Here is a 25924-nt window from a genome sequence, read left to right as displayed (position 1 = left end):
AATACTGTGGAAAATCGTCAAAATAATGTATTTATATACCGGGTGTTCGAAAAGTCACTGTACACTTATGTATTTATTAACAGAGAAAACTGCACAGTGACTTTCCGAACACTTTCCGAATCTTAGTTCTAGTTTTCTTTTCAATTTACGTTTCAATTTTTTTTATTTTTATAAATAAAAAGGCGGGACTAAAGCTAACACTTTGCTTGTGTAACGTATATTTCTGTAAGAAATAACGAAGCACCGCCTTTCTCGAACGTAAAGTCATAAATCTTTGTCGTTTTTGGTTTTTTTTTATAAGTCTTAACATTAGCACTTTTGTAAAATTATCACAATCTTTCTTACGTGTTTGTTCGCTCTACAAAACTACTGGTTTTGTTTGCCTTCTTGTTTGGACTCACAAAGCTACTGGTTTTCTGACACTGACGTACTTTTCATTTATCACCATACAGGAAAGGTTTATCAGAACAGTGAAACATTCTCCGTCGGTTCTCATGGAACAGACGGCGGACAACCTGGTTAAATATATCGAAGAAAATAAAACAGTTTTCTTCCACAAGCATAATTATATTTGTTTCTTTTTAACTTAGAAAACATGGAGTTTTATACTTCCATCAGGTGGAGCTTTGCATCTTGTTTACTCAATAATGTGTGTGTGTTTTTCTTAGAGCAGAGCCACATCGGGCTATCTGCTGAGCCCAACGAGGGGAATCGAACCCCCTGATTTTAGCGTTGTAAATCCGTAGACTTACCGCTGTACTAGAGGGGGACTTACCCATTAATACGGTTGATAAAGAGAACAATAATCTTAAAATTGTATTAATGAAGAACCAATAAAAACTGGCTATAACCACGGAAAAAGTCAGCTACGAAGTTTTACGAAAAACTTAGTAAACTTAAATTTCCAACCTCGGGCCCAAAACCATGTGAAGATGGAATAAGGTTTAATTTAATTACTTTAAAACAGTTAGAAAATATGAGAGTAAAATGTAAATACAAGTTTGTGGAAAACTTAACAGCAGAAAATTACAACATTTCAATAGATTCAAATATTGTTTTTTTAAATCTACTTTACCACGTTCTAAAAACTTCTATATCTATTTTTATCTACTTTACCACGTTCTAAAAACTTCTATATCTATTTTTATCAGTGTTTGGAATATTAGAGAGCTTCTTTTAAAGGATTAACAATATTATATGTACATGCAATAAACATTAAACAATATTGAAACAACACCAAGCTGTGCCTAAAATAAACATTAAACAATACTCAAGCAATGACCCGAAACAAACGTTAAACAATATTGAAACAATACCAAGCCGTACCCAAAACAAACATTAAACAATACTCAAACAATGCCACTGTACCCGAAAAAATCATTAAACAATACTCAAACAATGCCACTGTACCCGAAACAAACATTAAACAATACTCAAACAATGCCAAGCTGTACCCGAAACAAACATTAAACAATACTCAAACAATGCCACTGTACCCGAAACAAACATTAAACAATACTCAAACAATACCAAGCTGTACCCGAAACAAACATTAAACAATACTCAAACAATGCCACTGTACCCGAAACAAACATTAAACAATACTCAAAACAATGCCACTGTATCTGAAACGTTAAACCATATTAAATGTTAAGCTGGCGAAGAATTATTAATTAATTAATAAAATACATGATATTATATCATATTTCGAATAATAATTTAAATTACACAATCCGGCCAACAACAGAATGCATTAAGAGTAGCACTTTTCTCATAATATTTTATCTTCACAGCATCTGTTACATGAGAGACAATACTCAATTTATGATACCTCCAGGTCGGATGAATTACGTTATATATTATGAAAGTTATGACCTTTACTCTGTACGTACTTGATTCTGTTTTTGCCTCTCAGCTCAAAGTGTTGTTCCAAAACAAAATAATTTCTTTTACAGCAGAACGCTGGCTCTTACTTTTTAGCAACGTCACATAGTACTATGTAAAACTTCATAATGTTTTTTAGACGTACACTAATTTCTTTTTGTTTTAAATTACTCAGAATGTAGTTTTATAGGTGGCTGGTTACGTTAACGTATTTTCCATGCGCCGTTGAAACGGCGACATATATTTATCGGAACAGGTATGTAAGTAGCACGTTTTAAATTCATGAATTTATTTTCTGACTTGTAGGGAAACAGTTTAAAATAATTTCGACTATTTTAATATTTGACAAAAAGAAACATTTCGGTTTTCTCTTTAAAACTGATTTCTATATATATCCAGCATTTACACACTATCACGACAGTTCAAATTGATTTTCGTTCATCTCCGACGTTTAATAAAGTTACGCGAAAGACACGGCGATCTCACGTAGGTGGCGTCTCTGTGCCGCGGGTAAAGACTGTCAGAAGGCGTTCAACCTTCTCAAGGGGTTGTTCGGAGGGTAAGAGCTGTCTCTGGTCGAGACGTGATCTAGACGTCCAGATAACGGCATCTTGATATGAAAGGTTCGTGGCTTGTTTACCAGATGCAGATGGGTTTTATTTCTATTGATGTGTTTCTCTTGTGTTTTCAAGCCTGTTTCAAGTACAGCGTCTATCTTAATGTTGAACTTAAGGTTTTCCCGTGGGAGTAATTCAAATTTTATTCAAGTTTCTGAAGCTTCAACGCCATCAGCAAAAATAACAAAACAAAATGGTTGGATTATTGTTAAAAGGTATTGTTGTTTTAGGCTAAGATGGCCCAATGAATTCAGAGGGGTAAAAGTTTGGTTATATTGTTATCAGGCTTAGTGTTACCGAACCCAATTTAATCCAAGAAGGTAAATCTTCAATCTTTTATATCAGGCGTTATTTTAAATAACATAAGTGAATATGTAAAGAAAAGTTATTTTCCGTTAAATTTAGGCTTAACGTTAGTGAGACTTGTATTACTTCACGAAGTTGTGTTATATTGACCAATCACGTGTAAACACGTCAGTTTCATAGAACTCTCTTCCATGATAACCTAAAAGTCACATTTGTGTCGACATTCTTATTGAAGATTACCATATGTACACATATGTATCTATTGTCCGTAAGTGAACTGTATAAAACGTTGTAATTAAATAAGTGAAACTGCAGTTCTAGTATCTACAGTGATAGTTTCCGTAACTGTTATTTTATTAGTTTTTGCTGACTAGTACGGTATACAGGCATTAATCACTAGTTTATGATTTTCGTGTTATTATAAAACCAAGTCGTCATCAAAACAGCAAGGAAGTCTACAGTATTTCTATCTGTCCACTTAAATGACAATGGTGAAAATTTTCCAGATAAGTACAGGTGTAAGTGTGAAACTTTAGAGATTGCTGTAATCTGTGTTTGTGTTATGAGGAACATTCCGTTAATAACACTTACGGCTTGAACTTTTGTTCGGTTATTCAAAGCCTCCTGTTCGATTTCTCAGCACCTGTGTTCTATCCCTTCTTCTGACCTACGTGGGAATGAAGAGGCAGAACGTTAGGACCTTATCTCTCATTGTGTGCACTTTCACTTACCTCTTGGTCGGGGCCGCCATCTTTGATGCGCTAGAATCGGACAACGAGGTCGAACAGCGCGAGGCGCTCCAGCACGTGGAGGGTATTCTGCTTACAAAATACAACGTTAGCAAGGAGGACTACAGAATATGGTTGACGGTGATGATAAAGAGTGTACCACACAAGTCTGGAATACAGTGGAAATTCGCTGGGGCGTTTTACTTTGCAACCACGGTTTTGACGACCATAGGTAAGACTTTATGTCGAAACGTTAGTGTTTTAATTTTTACCAACACAACTCTATCTATCGCAAATAAATTATGAATTATTCGAAAGGTAGAACACTTAGTTAAACAGGGGTCATCTGTATATCTTATAAAACTAGTTTGTTTTGATATAACTTTTTTATAAAATCAAACTGCGATAGGAGGTTACGATTACTTCGTACCAATATTTCGTGTCAAAAAGTCCGGTCGTTCATAATGTTTGACATTTTTATCTTCACCCTTAATATGGGAAAGTGCTGTTGTTAATAGGGTTTAATATATCGATGCACCCCCCACTTTCGCAACAGCCTTTTTATATATTTGATATTTCTATCTTACCTCTCAATACGGTGAAGCGCCATCACATAGAGTGTTAGATATCATAATCACACCAATGTATACGTTTCATACAACTGTCACCAATAATCATACCATTATATACATTTCATATCACTGTTACCAATAATCACACCACTATATAAGTTTCATATCTTCGTTATCAACAGTTTCAGATATCCTAGAATGAATGACCTGTCGTCTACGTCAACTTCGAATGAGATTTACAAGTAACCAACTTAGGCCTAAAAACGAATGACATCCTACTTTGAGTAAATCATACAGTTCCTTTAGTTGTAACCTTTGAACTGAAATCACTCCTTCTTTTGTGTTAAGAATGAGTGTTATATGAAGACCCGTAATCAGTGTTGTTATTTTAAGCCCCTGCAGAAGTGTTTGTTTCTTGTAGCTCAACCGTTCGACGGTCAAAACAAACATCAGCTGGAACGTTTAAAACCCTTAACTTGAAGCCTAAATTACGTAAACACCATACTAGAACATGTCAATATCCATAAATCACTTCACTGGAATATTGATTACAGCTTTTAACGTCTGTTCAAAACCTATTAAATTTGCTTTAAACATGACAGTCATAATTCTTCTGATTTATGCCCGTAACCCAGTGGATCAGCAGTAAATATGTCGCCTAACGACGCTAAAAGTTGGGTTTCAGTACCCGCGGTGGGCAAAGATAACCTTACACGTTACAAACCGCTCTGCTTGCAGAATTGTGGACTTATAAAACTAGAAGTGATACCAGATCTGACTACAACTGGTCAAGGTTCGTCCTTCAGCTGACCAGTGGAAATGATTTCAGTTTTAGATTTAAGACTTGGGAATTCGTTAATTATAATCAAACCGAACTTCCAATGTATAAAGGGACGGGGGCTATAATTTGTAGAAATTGTGATTATAAGAGCGTACAACTTAGCAGGCTTACTGTACGTTCGTTTAGGTCATGTTTTATGTGTCAACAGAGAACCAATGGAAACGTCTTGTGACAATTCGTTAAATAAAACCATAGAATCGTTATGTGCCTCATAAATTCTGATCCTATAGAAAACCAATCGTTCTAAAGGTATGACAGTGAGAATACTCTGTTTCTATACTCACTCTGTGAGATGTAAAGTGTTAAAATTCTGGTTCTAGTACATTCATTTTGTTGCTTACTATTTTCACACAAGGTGTCCATAAATCCAACCATCCTTTACAATCGAGATCGACTCCATCGAAGTCAGGAACGTAAGGTGTTTGACTTCCCTTCAGCCATGGGGGCGTTATAATGTGACAGCCAACGGTCAGTCCCACTTTTTGTTGGTAAAAGAGTAGCCCAACTACTGGCGTTGGGTGGAGAGAAACAGTATTTGACAATTACACACACACACACACACACACACACACACACACACATATATATATATATATATATATATATATATATATATATATATAACGCATGTGCGACAGAAGGTTTGATAAAAGAAGCAAGACGAATAGTACCATGGTGCTCTAAATCTATCACAAGCTGAAAGTACGGTTATAAGTGTTTTGTCAGACTTTAGACCTCCACGTATTCGTGTGATCTGATAAGAAGATTGGTGTACGTTTACTTTTCATGGGTACATTCTGAGCAACCAAAAATATACCGTAGATATAAATCAGTAGTTCAACATAATAAAACACCACCTGTTGAACCTAGCAATGCATAGATATCGATATAACAGAATACCTGTTGAACCTAGCATGGCAGAGATGTCGATATAACAGAATACCTGTTGAACCTAGCAGGGCAGAGATGTCGATATAACAGAATACCTGTTGAACCTAGCAGGGCAGAGATGTCGATATAACAGAATACCTGTTGAACCTAGCAGGGCAGAGATGTCGATATAACAGAATACCTGTTGAACCTAGCAGGGCAGAGAGATATTAATTTTACACAGTTCATGTTGAGCGTGGAAAGTCAATGTGTAAACATCACATAAGCCGTCTATGGTGAAGTTTATATTTTAATACAAAGTGAAACTTTGAATGTCCGTTTATATGTTTTATTATATCAAAAACTGAAATGCTATATTGATTTATTAAAGTAAATATATATTATAGATGACCAACCTCGTTAAAGCGAGTGACCGTTATGTAACATAGTGGAAGCCTTAGTCTGGAAATACGCGTTCTTCGAGACTGTGATATCTACCTTGGTTAAACAAGTCACGATATATGGAACCGTGAATACGAGTTCTTGACATGCAACTCTTTATGTCTATAATACAATGGAGCAAAGACAGTCTCAGCTACTCTTTCAGAATAAATAATCAAAAATAACCTTACAGTTCGAGTCACAGAAACTGAGAAACGTGTTGGCCTCGAAAACCCGTAGTTAACCTGATTTTATAAACAATGAGACAAAATAATAGTGTCACTTTCCAGTAGCCCTCTAGTGGCACAGCGGTATGACTTACAAGGCTAGAAATCTGATTTTGATACCTGTGGTGGGCAGAGCACAGATAACCCATTGTGCAGCTTTGTGATTAATTCCACACAAAGAAACAAACACTTTGGAGTAATTAGCACACGGTTCGATATTGGAATAATATAAAAGTAATGAGAAACGAAAGTACATGTTTGTGCGCAAGTACCTTCCAACTAGGGAAATTTGTTACACCTAATATGGTGAGATTTTCCATTTGGTTCGTCGGTTGTTTGTTCGCGAGTTGTCACTTCACTAAAATGCTATAAAAAAACTCTAACTACCATAAACTTGATACCATTGAATGATGTACTATTACTTGAAGCAGCTTTTGTAATTCATGGGGTCAAGGGTCAAAATAGTTTTGACCCGGCATGACCAGCGGTTAGGACGATCGACTCGTAATCTGAGGGTTTCAAGTTCGAATCTCAATCACACCAAACACGCTCGCCCTTTCAGCCGTGTGAGCGTTATAATGTGACGGTGAATCAAATTATTCGTTGGTAAAAGAGCAGCCCAAAAGTTGGCGGTGGATGGTGAGGTCTAGCTGCCTTCCCTCTAGTCTTTCGCTGTTAAATAGGAACGGCTAGCGTAGATAGCCCTCTTGTAGCTTTGCGCGAATTAAAAAAACAAAATTAAAAAATTATTTTACAAAGTGATAGTTCGAGAAGAAGGAAGTTTTCTAGAAGCAACATTAGTTTGTAGTCGGTCTGATGGATCTGACGACATCGTGTGTCAAATGTCAATAGTCTGAGATTCTAGGTCATCTGATACAGCTTACGCACGTTAGTTTTATGTCTTACTTATAACGTAATGTGAAGTCTTTGAAAATACGTATTATTGTAGTAACTTAAAATTCTCAAACCCAACACTGTTGTAAGGTGTTCTTTTGTGTTTTTTGGTAAAATTAACACCAAGTGTGATCCATGTAACGATAACAGATTAACTTTTTTTCTCATGTTTGCTACGGGATACTTTACTTGTAGGCCTAACTTCACAAACATCATTCTGAAAACGAATTCTGCAATTAGTGGTATGCCTAGCTTATAAATAAACTTGTTAAATTTCCTCTCACTAATAGATAGGTAACACGTTAGCTAATTTATTTGTTTATATTACTAATTGAATCAAAGAACCAAAAACTTGCGTGTGTGTATAATGGAGTAAGTAACTTACTAACTCACTGCTTCATCAAATATGGCACATAAACTATACTATTACGTCTACGTATTTTATAAAACGTCTAAAACCTTCATTTTCATAAAATTTCTAGATGTTGGGTCATGCGCCCTCTACCAAACAAATATCTAAACTTAAATAGTATAATACAATATTTTTTTCTTCTTTTATACAACATTATACAGAACTTCATAAGTCCACATAAGTCATTCAGTATGGATATTATACGGAGAAGGAAAACATTCTTAAAAGTTTTATTAATATAAAGAACCCAAACCCTTTAAAAACAATGTAATAATATGGGGAACGTACGTAGAGTTTCAAATACAAATAAATATTAAACAAAATACACGAAAATATTCAAATAACAAATCAGAACAAGAAAGATGACATTTCGAAAGAAGTGACCACAACCACTGTTTATTGACGTTATTGTCCGACCTTTATATATCATACATACGCAAGAACAGAAGAAAACCAACAAATATCCCTGAACAACAGAGATGTAATCATAAATACGTTTCATACTTATCCTAGTGTTTGTGTGTATATATACTCTCTTCATATACAGGTACCTGTGGGATCGCTACAGGTTCTAATATTCTTGTCAGATCTGTTTGAGTTGTAAATGGATGAATGTAGTCCGGTACCTCGCAAGCAAAGGTTAATGTTTAATGGAAATAGAACTTGGGGGCTTAGAAGAGAGAACATAGTACATGTAGCCATCGATTTGTTTTCGATATAACTACTTCAAGTACTCTATTTAATGGTTTCTTGTCGTAGTTAACGCATTTTATCGTACTTGTGGACGTGGAAGGTCAAGCTAAATGGTCATTAATATCTCGTGGGTTTTTGGAGAAGTTCCAGGTAGGACTGACAACACACTGTGTTAAAAGGTTGTGTTTAAATAAACCAATATATTTGTCTTATCTCAAAATATCCTATCCGTTCATCCATCTGTCTCTTTCAGTGAATGCTAATCACGTGGATCATGTTTAGTGAGTTGGTTAGAGATTATGAGCAAACAAAACTAGAAATACTACGATTTTAACTGTTAATGGATTCTACCAAAGTTACTTTAACACCACACTTTGTCTACAATTATGCTGCATTTTACAAACTATGTGAGCTAACTGCAAGCTAGATAAATTACGTTCGTGTAGCGTGTTACGTCATATCATAATACCACAGTGACTACGATATATTTGAACTCAGTAATGCACTTAACTGAAGATAAGGCGTCATGTGTTTTAGATAACTGAACCATGTGATTACGTCATGCGTAACTTACAAGAAATGTCAATAAGCATATACCACAACCATTTACAGTTCCTGTGACATTTAAAAGGAGAAAAGACGTCAGAAGATAAAGAAGTCATAGAATATGTACATATATATATAATATACCTGTGACACCTATATATATATTGTAACTATGATGTCATACTATTCATAACACAGTAATCTCTCTTTAGATATATATAGATATATATATAGTTACCATTTAAATTAATACTATTCATAACACAGTAATCTCTCTTTAGATATATATATATATATATATATAGTTACCATTTAAATTAATACTATTCATAACACAGTAATCTCTCTTTAGATATATATATATATATATATAGTTACCATTTAAATTAATACTATTCATAACACAGTAATCTCTCTTTAGATATATATATATATAGTTACCATTTAAATTAATACTATTCATAACACAGTAATCTCTCTTTAGATATATATATATATAGTTACCATTTAAATTAATACTATTCATAACACAGTAATCTCTCTTTAGATATATATATATATATATATAGTTACCATTTAAATTAATACTATTCATAACACAGTAATCTCTCTTTAGATATATATATATATATATAGTTACCATTTAAATTAATACTATTCATAACACAGTAATCTCTCTTTAGATATATATATATATATATAGTTACCATTTAAATTAATACTATTCATAACACAGTAATCTCTCTTTAGATATATATATATATATAGTTACCATTTAAATTAATACTATTCATAACACAGTAATCTCTCTTTAGATATATATATATAGTTACCATTTAAATTAATACTATTCATAACACAGTAATCTCTCTTTAGATATATATATATATATAGTTACCATTTAAATTAATACTATTCATAACACAGTAATCTCTCTTTAGATATATATATATATAGTTACTATTTAAATTAATACTGTTCATAACACAGCCATCTCTCGTTAGATATATATATATAGTTCATATCTAAAGTAATACTGTTGATAACACAGTCATCTCTCGTTAGATATATATAGTTTATATCTAAAGTAATACTGTTGATAACACAGTCATCTCTCGTTAGATATATATATAGTTTATATCTAAAGTAATACTGCTGATAACACAGTCATCTCTCGTTACATATATATAGTTCATATCTAAAGTAATACTGTTGATAACACAGTCATCTCTCGTTTGGTATATATAGTTCATATCTAAAGTAATACTGTTGATAACACAGTCATCTCTCGTTAGATATATATAGTTCATATCTAAAGTAATACTGTTGATAACACAGTCATCTATAGTTTGGTATATATAGTTCATATCTAAAGTAATACTGTTGATAACACAGTCATCTATAGTTTGGTATATATAGTTCATATCTAAAGTAATACTGTTGATAACACAGTCATCTATAGTTTGGTATATATAGTTCATATCTAAAGTAATACTGTTGATAACACAGTCATCTATAGTTTGGTATATATAGTTCATATCTAAAGTAATACTGTTGATAACACAGTCATCTATAGTTTGGTATATATAGTTCATATCTAAAGTAATACTGTTGATAACACAGTCATCTCTCGTTTGGTATATATAGTTCATATCTAAAGTAATACTGTTGATAACACAGTCATCTCTCGTTTGGTATATATAGTTCATATCTAAAGTAATACTGTTGATAACACAGTCATCTCTCGTTTGGTATATATAGTTCATATCTAAAGTAATACTGTTGATAACACAGTCATCTCTTGGTAGATATATATAGTTCATATCTAAAGTAATAATGTTGATAACACAGTCATCTCTCGTTTGGTATACTTCATTAACCAGAAGTCTATGAATGATATGGGTATTTGTAACTGAAATATGTGGATATAATTATCCATAATTAACCACACATTAAGGTTGAAGTTGTTTAAAGCTTGTTTCCTTGGTAAAATATTAATGTAAATCATTTAGACGAAACTAAGACATGATTTGTTAGCTTTCGTATTTGTTTAATCTTTCTTTAGCTAAAAATATCATTGGTATAACCTTTTTGTTTTCTTAGTGCCTTGAATTCAGTATTTTTAACTGAATTTCTCTAGTAATAACGTTTTTCTCAGTTAGTGTGTTAAGTGAATCAATTTAGTATTTTTAACTGAATTTCTCTAGTAATAACGTTTTTCTCAGTTAGTGTGTTAAGTGAATCAATTCAGTATTTTTAACTGAATTTCTCTAGTAATAACGTTTTTCTCAGTTAGTGTGTTAAGTAAATCAATTGTGTAATTTTAACTGAATTTCTCTAGTAATAACGTTTTTCTCAGTTAGTGTGTTAAGTAAATCAATTCAGTATTTCAACTGAATTTCTCTAGTAATAACGTTTTTCTCAGTTAGTGTGTTAAGTGAATCAATTCAGTATTTTTAACTGAATTTCTCTAGTAATAACGTTTTTTTCAGTGTGTTAAGTGAATCAATTCAGTATTTTTAACTGAATTTCTCTAGTAATAACGTTTTTCTCAGTGTGTTAAGTGAATCAATACAGTATTTTTAACTGAATTTCTCTAGTAATAACGTTTTTCTCAGTTAGTGTGTGAAGTAAATCAATTGAGTATTTTTAACTGAATTTCTCTAGTAATAACGTTTTTCTCAGTTAGTGTGTTAAGTGAATCAATTCAGTATTTTAACTGAATTTCTCTAGTAATAACGTTTTTCTCAGTTACTGTGTTAAGTAAATCAATTCAGTATTTTTAACTGAATTTCTCTAGTCATAACGTTTTTCTCAGTTACTGTGTTAAGTAAATAAATTCAGTATTTTTAACTGAATTTCTCTAGTAATAACGTTTTTCTCAGTTAGTGTGTTAAGTGAATCAATTCAGTATTTTTAACTGAATTTCTCTAGTAATAACGTTTTTCTCAGTGTGTTAAGTGAATCAATTCAGTATTTTTAACTGAATTTCTCTAGTAATAACGTTTTTCTCAGTTAGTGTGTTAAGTAAATCAATTCAGTATTTTTAACAGAATTTCTCTAGTAATAACGTTTTTCTCAATTAGTGTGTTAAGTAAATCAATTGTGTAATTTTAACTGAATTTCTCTAGTAATAACGTTTTTCTCAGTTAGTGTGTTAAGTAAATCAATTGTGTATTTTTAACTGAATTTCTCTAGTAATAACGTTTTCTCAGTTAGTGTGTTAGTAAATCAATTCAGTATTTCAACTGAATTTCTCTAGTAATAACGTTTTTCTAAGTTAGTGTGTTAAGTAAATCAATTCAGTATTTCAACTGAATTTCTCTAGTAATAACGTTTTTCTCAGTTAGTGTGTTAAGTAAATCAATTCAGTATTTTTAACTGAATTTCTCTAGTAATAACGTTTTTCTCAATTAGTGTGTTAAGTGAATCAATTCAGTATTTTTAACTGAATTTCTCTAGTAATAACGTTTTTCTCAGTTAGTGTGTTAAGTAAATCAATTCAGTATTTTTAACTGAATTTCTCTAGTAATAACGTTTTTCTCAGTTAGTGTGTTAAGTAATTCAATTGTGTAATTTTAACTGAATTCTCTAGTAATAACGTTTTTCTCAGTTAGTGTGTTAAGTAAATCAATTGTGTATTTTTAACTGAATCTCTAGTAATAACGTTTTTCTCAGTTAGTGTGTTAAGTAAATCAATTCAGTATTTCAACTGAATTTCTCTAGTAATAACGTTTTTCTCAGTTAGTGTGTTAAGTAAATCAATTATGTAATTTTAACTGAATTTCTCTAGTAATAACGTTTTTCTCAGTTAGTGTGTTAAGTAAATCAATTGTGTAATTTTAACTGAATTTCTCTAGTAATAACGTTTTTCTCAGTTAGTGTGTTAAGTAAATCAATTCAGTATTTCAACTGAATTTCTCTAGTAATAACGTTTTTCTCAGTTAGTGTGTTAAGTAAATCAATTCAGTATTTTTAACTGAATTTCTCTAGTAATAACGTTTTTCTCAATTAGTGTGTTAAGTGAATCAATTCAGTATTTTTAACTGAATTTCTCTAGTAATAACGTTTTTTTCAGTGTGTTAAGTGAATCAATACAGTATTTTTAACTGAATTTCTCTAGTAATAACGTTTTTCTCAGTGTGTTAAGTGAATCAATACAGTATTTTTAACTGAATTTCTCTAGTAATAACGTTTTTCTCAGTTAGTGTGTGAAGTAAATCAATTGAGTATTTTTAACTGAATTTCTCTAGTAATAACGTTTTTCTCAGTTAGTGTGTTAAGTGAATCAATTCAGTATTTTTAACTGAATTTCTCTAGTAATAACGTTTTTCTCAGTTACTGTGTTAAGTAAATCAATTCAGTATTTTTAACTGAATTTCTCTAGTCATAACGTTTTTCTCAGTTAGTGTGTTAAGTTAATCAATTCAGTATTTTTAACTGAATTTCTCTAGTAATGACGTTTTTCTCAGTTAGTGTGTTAAGTAAATAAATTCAGTATTTTTAACTGAATTTCTCTAGTAATAACGTTTTTCTCAGTTAGTGTGTTAAGTGAATTAATTCAGTATTTTTAACTGAATTTCTCTAGTAATAACGTTTTTCTCAGTGTGTTAAGTAAATCAATTCAGTATTTTTAACTGAATTTCTCTAGTAATAACGTTTTTCTCAGTTAGAGTGTGAAGTAAATAAATTCAGTATTTTTAACTGAATTTCTCTAGTAATAACGTTTTTCTCAGTTAGTGTGTTAAGTGAATCAATTCAGTATTTTTAACTGAATTTCTCTAGTAATAACGTTTTTCTCAGTTAGTGTGTTAAGTGAATCAATTCAGTATTTTTAACTGAATTTCTCTAGTAATAACGTTTTTCTCAGTGTGTTTAAGTAAATCAATTCAGTATTTTTAACTGAATTTCTCTAGTAATAACGTTTTTCTCAGTTAGTGTGTGAAGTAAATCAATTGAGTATTTTTAACTGAATTTCTCTAGTAATAACGTTTTTCTCAGTTAGTGTGTTAAGTGAATCAATTCAGTATTTTTAACTGAATTTCTCTAGTAATAACGTTTTTCTCAGTTACTGTGTTAAGTAAATCAATTCAGTATTTTTAACTGAATTTCTCTAGTCATAACGTTTTTCTCAGTTAGTGTGTTAAGTTAATCAATTCAGTATTTTTAACTGAATTTCTCTAGTAATGACGTTTTTCTCAGTTAGTGTGTTAAGTAAATAAATTCAGTATTTTTAACTGAATTTCTCTAGTAATAACGTTTTTCTCAGTTAGTGTGTTAAGTGAATCAATTCAGTATTTTTAACTGAATTTCTCTAGTAATAACGTTTTTCTCAGTGTGTTAAGTAAATCAATTCAGTATTTTTAACTGAATTTCTCTAGTAATAACGTTTTTCTCAGTTAGAGTGTGAAGTAAATAAATTCAGTATTTTTAACTGAATTTCTCTAGTAATAACGTTTTTCTCAGTTAGTGTGTGAAGTAAATAAATTCAGTATTTTTAACTGAATTTCTCTAGTAATAACGTTTTTCTTAGTTAGTGTGTTAAGTGAATCAATTCAGTATTTTTAACTGAATTTCTCTAGTAATAACGTTTTTCTCAGTTAGTGTGTTAAGTAAATCAATTCAGTATTTTTAACTGAATTTCTCTAGTAATAACGTTTTTCTCAGTTAGTGTGTTAAGTAAATAAATTCAGTATTTTTAACTGAATTTCTCTAGTAATAACGTTTTTCTCAGTTAGTGTGTTAAGTGAATCAATTCAGTATTTTTAACTGAATTTCTCTAGTAATAACGTTTTTCTCAGTGTGTTAAGTAAATCAATTCAGTATTTTTAACTGAATTTCTCTAGTAATAACGTTTTTCTCAGTTAGAGTGTGAAGTAAATAAATTCAGTATTTTTAACTGAATTTCTCTAGTAATAACGTTTTTCTCAGTTAGTGTGTTAAGTGAATCAATTCAGTATTTTTAACTGAATTTCTCTAGTAATAACGTTTTTCTCAGTTAGTGTGTTAAGTGAATCAATTCAGTATTTTTAACTGAATTTCTCTAGTAATAACGTTTTCCTCAGTGTGTTTAAGTAAATCAATTCAGTATTTTTAACTGAATTTCTCTAGTAATAACGTTTTTCTCAGTTAGTGTGTGAAGTAAATAAATTCAGTATTTTTAACTGAATTTCTCTAGTAATAACGTTTTTCTTAGTTAGTGTGTTAAGTGAATCAATTCAGTATTTTTAATTGAATTTCTCTAGTAATAACGTTTTTCTCAGTTAGTGTGTTAAGTGAATCAATTCAGTATTTTTAACTGAATTTCTCTAGTAATAACGTTTTTCTCAGTGTGTTAAGTAAATCAATTCAGTATTTTTAACTGAATTTCTCTAGTAATAACGTTTTTCTCAGTTAGTGTGTTAAGTAAATCAATTCAGTATTTCAACTGAATTTCTCTAGTAATAACGTTTTTCTAAGTTAGTGTGTTAAGTAAATCAATTCAGTATTTCAACTGAATTTCTCTAGTAATAACGTTTTCCTCAGTTAGTGTGTTAGTAAATCAATTCAGTATTTTTAACTGAATTTCTCTAGTAATAACGGTTTTTCTCAGTTAGTGTGTTAAGTAAATCAATTCAGTATTTTTAACTGAATTTCTCTAGTAATAATCCTTTAATAAAACAGAACAGTAATAAGTTACATTATGTAATGTGATGTATTACAGCAGGATCCTATAATAAAACAGAACAGTAATAAGTTACATTATGTAATGTGATGTATTACAGCAGGATCCTATAATAAAACAGAACAGTAATAAGTTACATTGTGTAATGTGATGTATTACAGCAGGATCCTTTAATAAAACAGAACAGTAATAAGTTACATTGTGTAATGTGATGTATTACAGCAGGATCCTTTAATAAAACAGAACAGTAATAAGTTACATTATGTAATGTGATGTATTACAGCAGGATCCTTTAATAAAACAGAACAGTAATAAGTTACATTATGTAATGTGATGTATTACAGCAGGATCCTTTAATAAAACAGAACAGTAATAAGTTACATTATCTAATGTGATGTATACAGCAGGATTAATAAAACAGAACAGTAATAAGTTACATTATCTAATGTGATGCATTACAGCAGGATCCTTTAATAAAACAGAACAGTAATAAGTTACATTGTGTAATGTGATGTATTACAGCAGGATCCTTTAATAAAACAGAACAGTAATAAGTTACATTGTGTAATGTGATGTATTACAGCAGGATCCTTTAATAAAACAGAACAGTAATAAGTTACATTATGTAATGTGATGTATTACAGCAGGATCCTATAATAAAACAGAACAGTAATAAGTTACATTATGTAATGTGATGTATTACAGCAGGATCCTATAATAAAACAGAACAGTAATAAGTTACATTATGTAATGTGATGTATTACAGCAGGATCCTATAATAAAACAGAACAGTAATAAGTTACATTATGTAATGTGATGTATTACAGCAGGATCCTATAATAAAACAGAACAGTAATAAGTTACATTATGTAATGTGATGTATTACAGCAGGATCCTTTAATAAAACAGAACAGTAATAAGTTACATTATGTAATGTGATGTATTACAGCAGGATCCTTTAATAAAACAGAACAGTAATAAGTTACATTATGTAATGTGATGTATTACAGCAGGATCCTATAATAAAACAGAACAGTAATAAGTTACATTATGTAATGTGATGTATTACAGCAGGATCCTTTAATAAAACAGAACAGTAATAAGTTACATTATGTAATGTGATGTATTACAGCAGGATCCTTTAATAAAACAGAACAGTAATAAGTTACATTATGTAATGTGATGTATTACAGCAGGATCCTTTAATAAAACAGAACAGTAATAAGTTACATTATGTAATGTGATGTATTACAGCAGGATCCTTTAATAAAACAGAACAGTAATAAGTTACATTATGTAATGTGATGTATTACAGCAGGATCCTTTAATAAAACAGAACAGTAATAAGTTACATTATGTAATGTGATGTATTACAGCAGGATCCTATAATAAAACAGAACAGTAATAAGTTACATTATGTAATGTGATGTATTACAGCAGGATCCTTTAATAAAACAGAACAGTAATAAGTTACATTATGTAATGTGATGTATTACAGCAGGATCCTTTAATAAAACAGAACAGTAATAAGTTACATTATGTAATGTGATGTATTACAGCAGGATCCTTTAATAAAACAGAACAGTAATAAGTTACATTATGTAATGTGATGTATTACAGCAGGATCCTATAATAAAACAGAACAGTAATAAGTTACATTATGTAATGTGATGTATTACAGCAGGATCCTATAATAAAACAGAACAGTAATAAGTTACATTATGTAATGTGATGTATTACAGCAGGATCCTTTAATAAAACAGAACAGTAATAAGTTACATTATGTAATGTGATGTATTACAGCAGGATCCTTTAATAAAACAGAACAGTAATAAGTTACATTATGTAATGTGATGTATTACAGCAGGATCCTATAATAAAACAGAACAGTAATAAGTTACATTATGTAATGTGATGTATTACAGCAGGATCCTATAATAAAACAGAACAGTAATAAGTTACATTATGTAATGTGATGTATTACAGCAGGATCCTTTAATAAAACAGAACAGTAATAAGTTACATTATGTAATGTGATGTATTACAGCAGGATCCTATAATAAAACAGAACAGTAATAAGTTACATTATGTAATGTGATGTATTACAGCAGGATCCTTTAATAAAACAGAACAGTAATAAGTTACATTATGTAATGTGATGTATTACAGCAGGATCCTATAATAAAACAGAACAGTAATAAGTTACATTATGTAATGTGATGTATTACAGCAGGATCCTATAATAAAACAGAACAGTAATAAGTTACATTATGTAATGTGATGTATTACAGCAGGATCCTATAATAAAACAGAACAGTAATAAGTTACATTATGTAATGTGATGTATTACAGCAGGATCCTTTAATAAAACAGAACAGTAATAAGTTACATTATGTAATGTGATGTATTACAGCAGGATCCTTTAATAAAACAGAACAGTAATAAGTTACATTATGTAATGTGATGTATTACAGCAGGATCCTATAATAAAACAGAACAGTAATAAGTTACATTATGTAATGTGATGTATTACAGCAGGATCCTTTAATAAAACAGAACAGTAATAAGTTACATTATGTAATGTGATGTATTACAGCAGGATCCTATAATAAAACAGAACAGTAATAAGTTACATTATGTAATGTGATGTATTACAGCAGGATCCTATAATAAAACAGAACAGTAATAAGTTACATTATGTAATGTGATGTATTACAGCAGGATCCTATAATAAAACAGAACAGTAATAAGTTACATTATGTAATGTGATGTATTACAGCAGGATCCTATAATAAAACAGAACAGTAATAAGTTACATTATGTAATGTGATGTATTACAGCAGGATCCTATAATAAAACAGAACAGTAATAAGTTACATTATGTAATGTGATGTATTACAGCAGGATCCTATAATAAAACAGAACAGTAATAAGTTACATTATGTAATGTGATGTATTACAGCAGGATCCTTTAATAAAACAGAACAGTAATAAGTTACATTATGTAATGTGATGTATTACAGCAGGATCCTATAATAAAACAGAACAGTAATAAGTTACATTATGTAATGTGATGTATTACAGCAGGATCCTTTAATAAAACAGAACAGTAATAAGTTACATTATGTAATGTGATGTATTACAGCAGGATCCTTTAATAAAACAGAACAGTAATAAGTTACATTATGTAATGTGATGTATTACAGCAGGATCCTATAATAAAACAGAACAGTAATAAGTTACATTATGTAATGTGATGTATTACAGCAGGATCCTATAATAAAACAGAACAGTAATAAGTTACATTATGTAATGTGATGTATTACAGCAGGATCCTTTAATAAAACAGAACAGTAATAAGTTACATTATGTAATGTGATGTATTACAGCAGGATCCTTTAATAAAACAGAACAGTAATAAGTTACATTATGTAATGTGATGTATTACAGCAGGATCCTATAATAAAACAGAACAGTAATAAGTTACATTATGTAATGTGATGTATTACAGCAGGATCCTATAATAAAACAGAACAGTAATAAGTTACATTATGTAATGTGATGTATTACAGCAGGATCCTATAATAAAACAGAACAGTAATAAGTTACATTATGTAATGTGATGTATTACAGCAGGATCCTATAATAAAACAGAACAGTAATAAGTTACATTATGTAATGTGATGTATTACAGCAGGATCCTATAATAAAACAGAACAGTAATAAGTTACATTATGTAATGTGATGTATTACAGCAGGATCCTTTAATAAAACAGAACAGTAATAAGTTACATTATGTAATGTGATGTATTACAGCAGGATCCTATAATAAAACAGAACAGTAATAAGTTACATTATGTAATGTGATGTATTACAGCAGGATCCTATAATAAAACAGAACAGTAATAAGTTACATTATGTAATGTGATGTATTACAGCAGGATCCTATAATAAAACAGAACAGTAATAAGTTACATTATGTAATGTGATGTATTACAGCAGGATCCTATAATAAAACAGAACAGTAATAAGTTACATTATGTAATGTGATGTATTACAGCAGGATCCTATAATAAAACAGAACAGTAATAAGTTACATTATGTAATGTGATGTATTACAGCAGGATCCTATAATAAAACAGAACAGTAATAAGTTACATTATGTAATGTGATGTATTACAGCAGGATCCTTTAATAAAACAGAACAGTAATAAGTTACATTATGTAATGTGATGTATTACAGCAGGATCCTATAATAAAACAGAACAGTAATAAGTTACATTATGTAATGTGATGTATTACAGCAGGATCCTTTAATAAAACAGAACAGTAATAAGTTACATTATGTAATGTGATGTATTACAGCAGGTAATAAAACAGAATTAAGTTACATTATGTAATGTGATGTATTACAGCAGGATAATAAAACAGAACAGTAATAAGTTACATTATGTAATGTGATGTATTACAGCAGGATCCTTTAATAAAACAGAACAGTAATAAGTTACATTATGTAATGTGATGTATTACAGCAGGATCCTTTAATAAAACAGAACAGTAATAAGTTACATTATGTAATGTGATGTACAGCAGGATAATAAAACAGAACAGTAATAAGTTACATTATGTAATGTGATCAGCAGGATCCTTTAATAAAACAGAACAGTAATAAGTTACATTATGTAATGTGATGTATTACAGCAGGATCCTTTAATAAAACAGAACAGTAATAAGTTACATTATGTAATGTGATGTATTACAGCAGGATCCTATAATAAAACAGAACAGTAATAAGTTACATTATGTAATGTGATGTATTACAGCAGGATCCTTTAATAAAACAGAACAGTAATAAGTTACATTATGTAATGTGATGTATTACAGCAGGATCCTATAATAAAACAGAACAGTAATAAGTTACATTATGTAATGTGATGTATTACAGCAGGATCCTATAATAAAACAGAACAGTAATAAGTTACATTATGTAATGTGATGTATTACAGCAGGATCCTTTAATAAAACAGAACAGTAATAAGTTACATTATGTAATGTGATGTATTACAGCAGGATCCTTTAATAAAACAGAACAGTAATAAGTTACATTATGTAATGTGATGTATTACAGCAGGATCCTTTAATAAAACAGAACAGTAATAAGTTACATAATATGTGAGTTACAGCAGGATCCTTTAATAAAACAGAACAGTAATGTTACATTATGTAATGATATTACAGCAGGATCCTTTAATAAAACAGAACAGTAATAAGTTACATTATGTAATGTGATGTATTACAGCAGGATCCTTTAATAAAACAGAACAGTAATAAGTTACATTATGTAATGTGATGTATTACAGCAGGATCCTTTAATAAAACAGAACAGTAATAAGTTACATTATGTAATGTGATGTATTACAGCAGGATCCTATAATAAAACAGAACAGTAATAAGTTACATTATGTAATGTGATGTATTACAGCAGGATCCTTTAATAAAACAGAACAGTAATAAGTTACATTATGTAATGTGATGTATTACAGCAGGATCCTATAATAAAACAGAACAGTAATAAGTTACATTATGTAATGTGATGTACAGCAGGATCCTTTAATAAAACAGAACAGTAATAAGTTACATTATGTAATGTGATGTATCAGCAGGATCCTATAATAAAACAGAACAGTAATAAGTTACATTATGTAATGTGATGTATTACAGCAGGATCCTTTAATAAAACAGAACAGTAATAAGTTACATTATGTAATGTGATGTATTACAGCAGGATCCTTTAATAAAACAGAACAGTAATAAGTTACATTATGTAATGTGATGTATTACAGCAGGATCCTTTAATAAAACAGAACAGTAATAAGTTACATTATGTAATGTGATGTATTACAGCAGGATCCTATAATAAAACAGAACAGTAATAAGTTACATTATGTAATGTGATGTATTACAGCAGGATCCTTTAATAAAACAGAACAGTAATAAGTTACATTATGTAATGTGATGTATTACAGCAGGATCCTTTAATAAAACAGAACAGTAATAAGTTACATTATGTAATGTGATGTATTACAGCAGGATCCTTTAATAAAACAGAACAGTTACATTATGTAATGTGATGTGTACAGCAGGATCCTTTAATAAAACAGAACATAAGTTACATTATGTAATGTGATGTATTACAGCAGGATCCTTTAATAAAACAGAACAGTAATAAGTTACATTATGTAATGTGATGTATTACAGCAGGATCCTATAATAAAACAGAACAGTAATAAGTTACATTATGTAATGTGATGTATTACAGCAGGATCCTTTAATAAAACAGAACAGTAATAAGTTACATTATGTAATGTGATGTATTACAGCAGGATCCTATAATAAAACAGAACAGTAATAAGTTACATTATGTAATGTGATGTATTACAGCAGGATCCTTTAATAAAACAGAACAGTAATAAGTTACATTATGTAATGTGATGTATTACAGCAGGATCCTTTAATAAAACAGAACAGTAATAAGTTACATTATGTAATGTGATGTATTACAGCAGGATCCTTTAATAAAACAGAACAGTAATAAGTTACATTATCTAATGTGATGTATTACAGCAGGATCCTTTAATAAAACAGAACAGTAGTAAGTTACTTTATATTCACAAATTATTAATGACTCTAGAATTATCGACTTTTTCTGTGATTTACTTACGTTTCATGAGTATAAACTCAATCGTTAAACCTGATAAAGAAACAAGGATTTAGCACAAACTCTAAACATTTCCCAAACTTTGGTCTTTATTTTATATCAAGATTCTAAACAGCACACGGTTTATGTACTCAGTGAAAGTGGCACTGTCGTCGACGTTCGTACCACAACACGTGCTGGTGTAGGCACATCGCGAGTTTTAAATATTACCATATCTGATTCCTCATGGTTCTCCCTATTTGCTCGGAGGTAACTGTGAAGGTTTGTAATGGTAAAAATCAGATTACGATACCCGTGATTACCACAGAAACGATTGTCTCTTATATAACTTTGCATTTGAGACAGGGAAAACAAACACGTCTCTCGGGAAACAGCCGTTTACAGCTTGTGTCCGCTTGTTCTCTTAGGTTGGCTTTGAGGTTACCGGTTCGCTCTGTCACTGATATTTAAATTACCTGATAATAAAATATATATTAGACAAGCATATCTTATCTCTTCGTCTTTATTTTATATTACCAGATACTGTTTCTCCTGTCACGCATTCGACCCTTCATTTCCTTTTTCTTTTGGCAAACAATGTTTATTTGTTATTCAGAATTGAACCAATGGAAACATTAGGAGATAAGAAATGAACGTTCAATTGGTAGTTCCAATAAGAAATCGGCAGCGGTAATATAAATAGAGATCCAGCTCTTTTTGTTTGCGAAACGCTTGTAATGCTCCTAGTTACATTAATAGAAGTAACAAATTCGGTTTAGTTCTAGTGCTACACATGAGGTCGTTTGACAAATAAACTACTGGACAGGAAACCACATCTCCTCAGTTCTTCAAAGAAGCTTTGTTTTATCGACCCCAGCAATCACCCCCAGATAACTTGGGTGTATTTTTGTTTGTTTTTTTATGTTTTATCGATCACAGCACCCTCTTCTGACATGATTTCTGACTTACGAACACAGCATCCTGTTATAGTAAATTATCTTTACAAAAAGAAGATTTTATTTATTTTTAACTAGTCCCAGTGTGCTTGTCAAACTGTGGAAGATGGGGTGGGGGGCCTCTGACTGTCACACTTCCCAGCGCAAGTGTTTACATTTTAGTTAAAGTAATAAGAACGAGAAATGTAAGAAACTAAACCACAGATTGGCTTTGTTCACGGGGTATAACACCGTGTCTATGTTAGGAATGGCACCGCCGTGACTCAGCGATTAGTCTGAGGCGCTAAAACATCGGGTTTCAATACCAAAGGTGGCTAAAAGGAAAGTCTTAGGTCTTATAACACTTAACAATCGTTAACTCGCGTACGATGATAACTGGAGTGCCGACAAGTGTAATGGAAAAACCTCTAATCAAAACACAGCAGTAAAATAACACGTGTTTTTGTTTCTGGAGCTCCTCCTGAACTACGTAGTTCAAGGGATGAAATACACACACGGTGAAGTTGTCACTATTAATTACGTATTTCTGTAGTACACTCAGCTTACAGTTTGTCGTCATATGCGTTGGGTTTTATTTGGCATTTCCGGGTTTACAGCGATATGCATAACTTATGTGTTGAATAAAGTTTGGTATCAAATGAAAGGAAGTGAGTTTTATCTATCGTATAATAAACAAGTCTTTGCTAACACTATTACATGTGGTATCGCAGTAGGTGTTTGGTTTCATCAACGTTTAGTTCCAAAATAAAAACTACATTTGACAGAAATCACTAAAATTAACATTTGAATTTGTCTTATAACTTTAACAAATTTAAATGTATAACAACAAAATTCTGTCTCTGAACGTTTTGAGCTGTGATTTTGTTTTTAAGATGATATGAGGGACGGAGGGCGTTGGATTAAAAACACACAAACAAACAACAACGTTCTTGTGTACCCTTACAGTAAAGCTTAACGTCCTTGTGTACCCTTACAGTAAAGCTTAACGTTCTTGTGTACCCTTACAGTAAAGCTTAACGTCCTTGTGTACCCTTACAGTAAAGCTTAACGTCCTTGTGTACCCTTACAGTAAAGCTTAACGTCCTTGTGTACCCTTACAGTAACGCTTTACGTCCTTGTGTACCCTTACAGTAAAGCTTAACGTTCTTGTGTACCCTTACAGTAAAGCTTAACGTTCTTGTGTACCCTTACAGTAAAGCTTAACGTTCTTGTGTACCCTTACAGTAACGCTTAACGTCCTTGTGTACCCTTAAGTAAAGCTTAACGTCCTTGTGTACCCTTAAGTAAAGCTTAACGTCCTTGTGTACCCTTACAGTAAAGCTTAACGTCCTTGTGTACCCTTACAGTAACGCTTAACGTTCTTGTGTACCCTTACAGTAACGCTTAACGTTCTTGTGTACCCTTACAATAAAGCTTAACGTTCTTGTGTACCCTTACAGTAACAAATGGCTTCATGTTAACTTGTTTCAAACTTTCATTCATTACGTTACCCACAATATAGCCATTTCGTTTTTCTGCGTCAATCATCACAAAATACATCAGAAAAAGCGAAGTAAAACTCTGAACTCTGTCAAACACTTTCAGAGTAATGGAAGTAAAAACTCTGAACACTATAAAACACTTTCAGAAAAATGGAAGTAAAAACTCTGAACACTGTCAAACACTTTCAGAGTAATGGAAGTAAAAACTCTGAACACTATAAAATACTTTCAGAGAAATGGAAGTAAAAACTCTGAACACTGTCAAACACTTTCAGAGTAATGGAAGTAAGAACTCTGAACACTATAAAATACTTTCAGAGAAATGGGAGTAAAAACTCTGAACACTGTCAAACACTTTCAGAGTAATGGAAGTAAAAACTCTGAACACTGTCAAACACTTTCAGAGTAATGGAAGTAAGAACTCTGAACACTGTCAAACACTTTCAGAGTAATGGAACTAAGAACTCTGAACACTGTCAAACACTCTCAGAGTAATGAAAGTAAGAACTCTGAACTAAGGTAATACAGCGAATTTCGACGTGGTTAGACTGCTTTCACTTCCAACAGTGAATCAGGCCGTCTGAGTGATTATTTATTAGTGTGTAATATTCGGATTAGTTTTTAATTTGTAAAAGTTCGTCTTGTCATTAGGCCTTTCAGTTCTCCACGTTTTAATCGCGGTTTATTTTGTTGTTAGGACAACCATAAACCTCAAAATCAGCTTACCACGTGGTAGACGTTTCGTGTTTTACTCTCTCTAAAGTAATTTCAGCTCACAGGCTTATTGGCACTTTGCCAGAATTTAATCAACCACGCGGTCGTTAGGTGCTGTGTTTTGTTGTTACGAGGAAGCGCTAGGGGTTTACCACCGAACAACGTCCATGTTAAGCAAACAAGACGGGACTCCAAAACTTAATAACGAAATACTTCTAATTATGCCCCCCACTTAGTAACATTTCATTCTCACCAACACTTGAGTGTCAGTGCAGTGTTTTTGTTTGTTTTTAAACGCCACTATCGAAATATTGATTCATTTAGCGTGGGTTAGTGTACTAAATCCCATGTTCGTATCAAAGAACACACATGAATAGTCTA

The 25924-nt window shown here is 31.2% G+C and overlaps 1 protein-coding gene across 2 annotated transcripts in view; it reads left to right on the top strand.

Annotated features, from left to right (window-relative positions):
• The first annotated feature begins 2297 nt into the window (after nt 1–2297).
• LOC143246706 (two pore potassium channel protein sup-9-like) overlaps nt 2298–25924 on the top strand; it is a 46918-nt gene continuing 23291 nt past the window's right edge. Inside the window, exons 1-2 of one of the 2 annotated variants that reach the window (XM_076493792.1) lie at nt 2298–2716; nt 3448–3767. In XM_076493792.1, the coding sequence (XP_076349907.1) occupies nt 2553–2716; nt 3448–3767 (484 nt within the window). In that variant the 5' untranslated portion in view covers nt 2298–2552. The remainder of the gene's footprint in view (nt 2717–3447; nt 3768–25924) is intronic. The other variant, XM_076493793.1, reaches the window with a different exon arrangement.

Source organism: Tachypleus tridentatus, chromosome 3 (genome assembly GCF_004210375.1).
Source record: "Tachypleus tridentatus isolate NWPU-2018 chromosome 3, ASM421037v1, whole genome shotgun sequence".
Taxonomy (NCBI): Eukaryota; Metazoa; Arthropoda; class Merostomata; order Xiphosura; family Limulidae; genus Tachypleus; species Tachypleus tridentatus.
The sequence above is the reverse complement of the archived record's forward strand: the minus strand, read 5'-3'. Positions and strand labels throughout refer to the sequence as shown.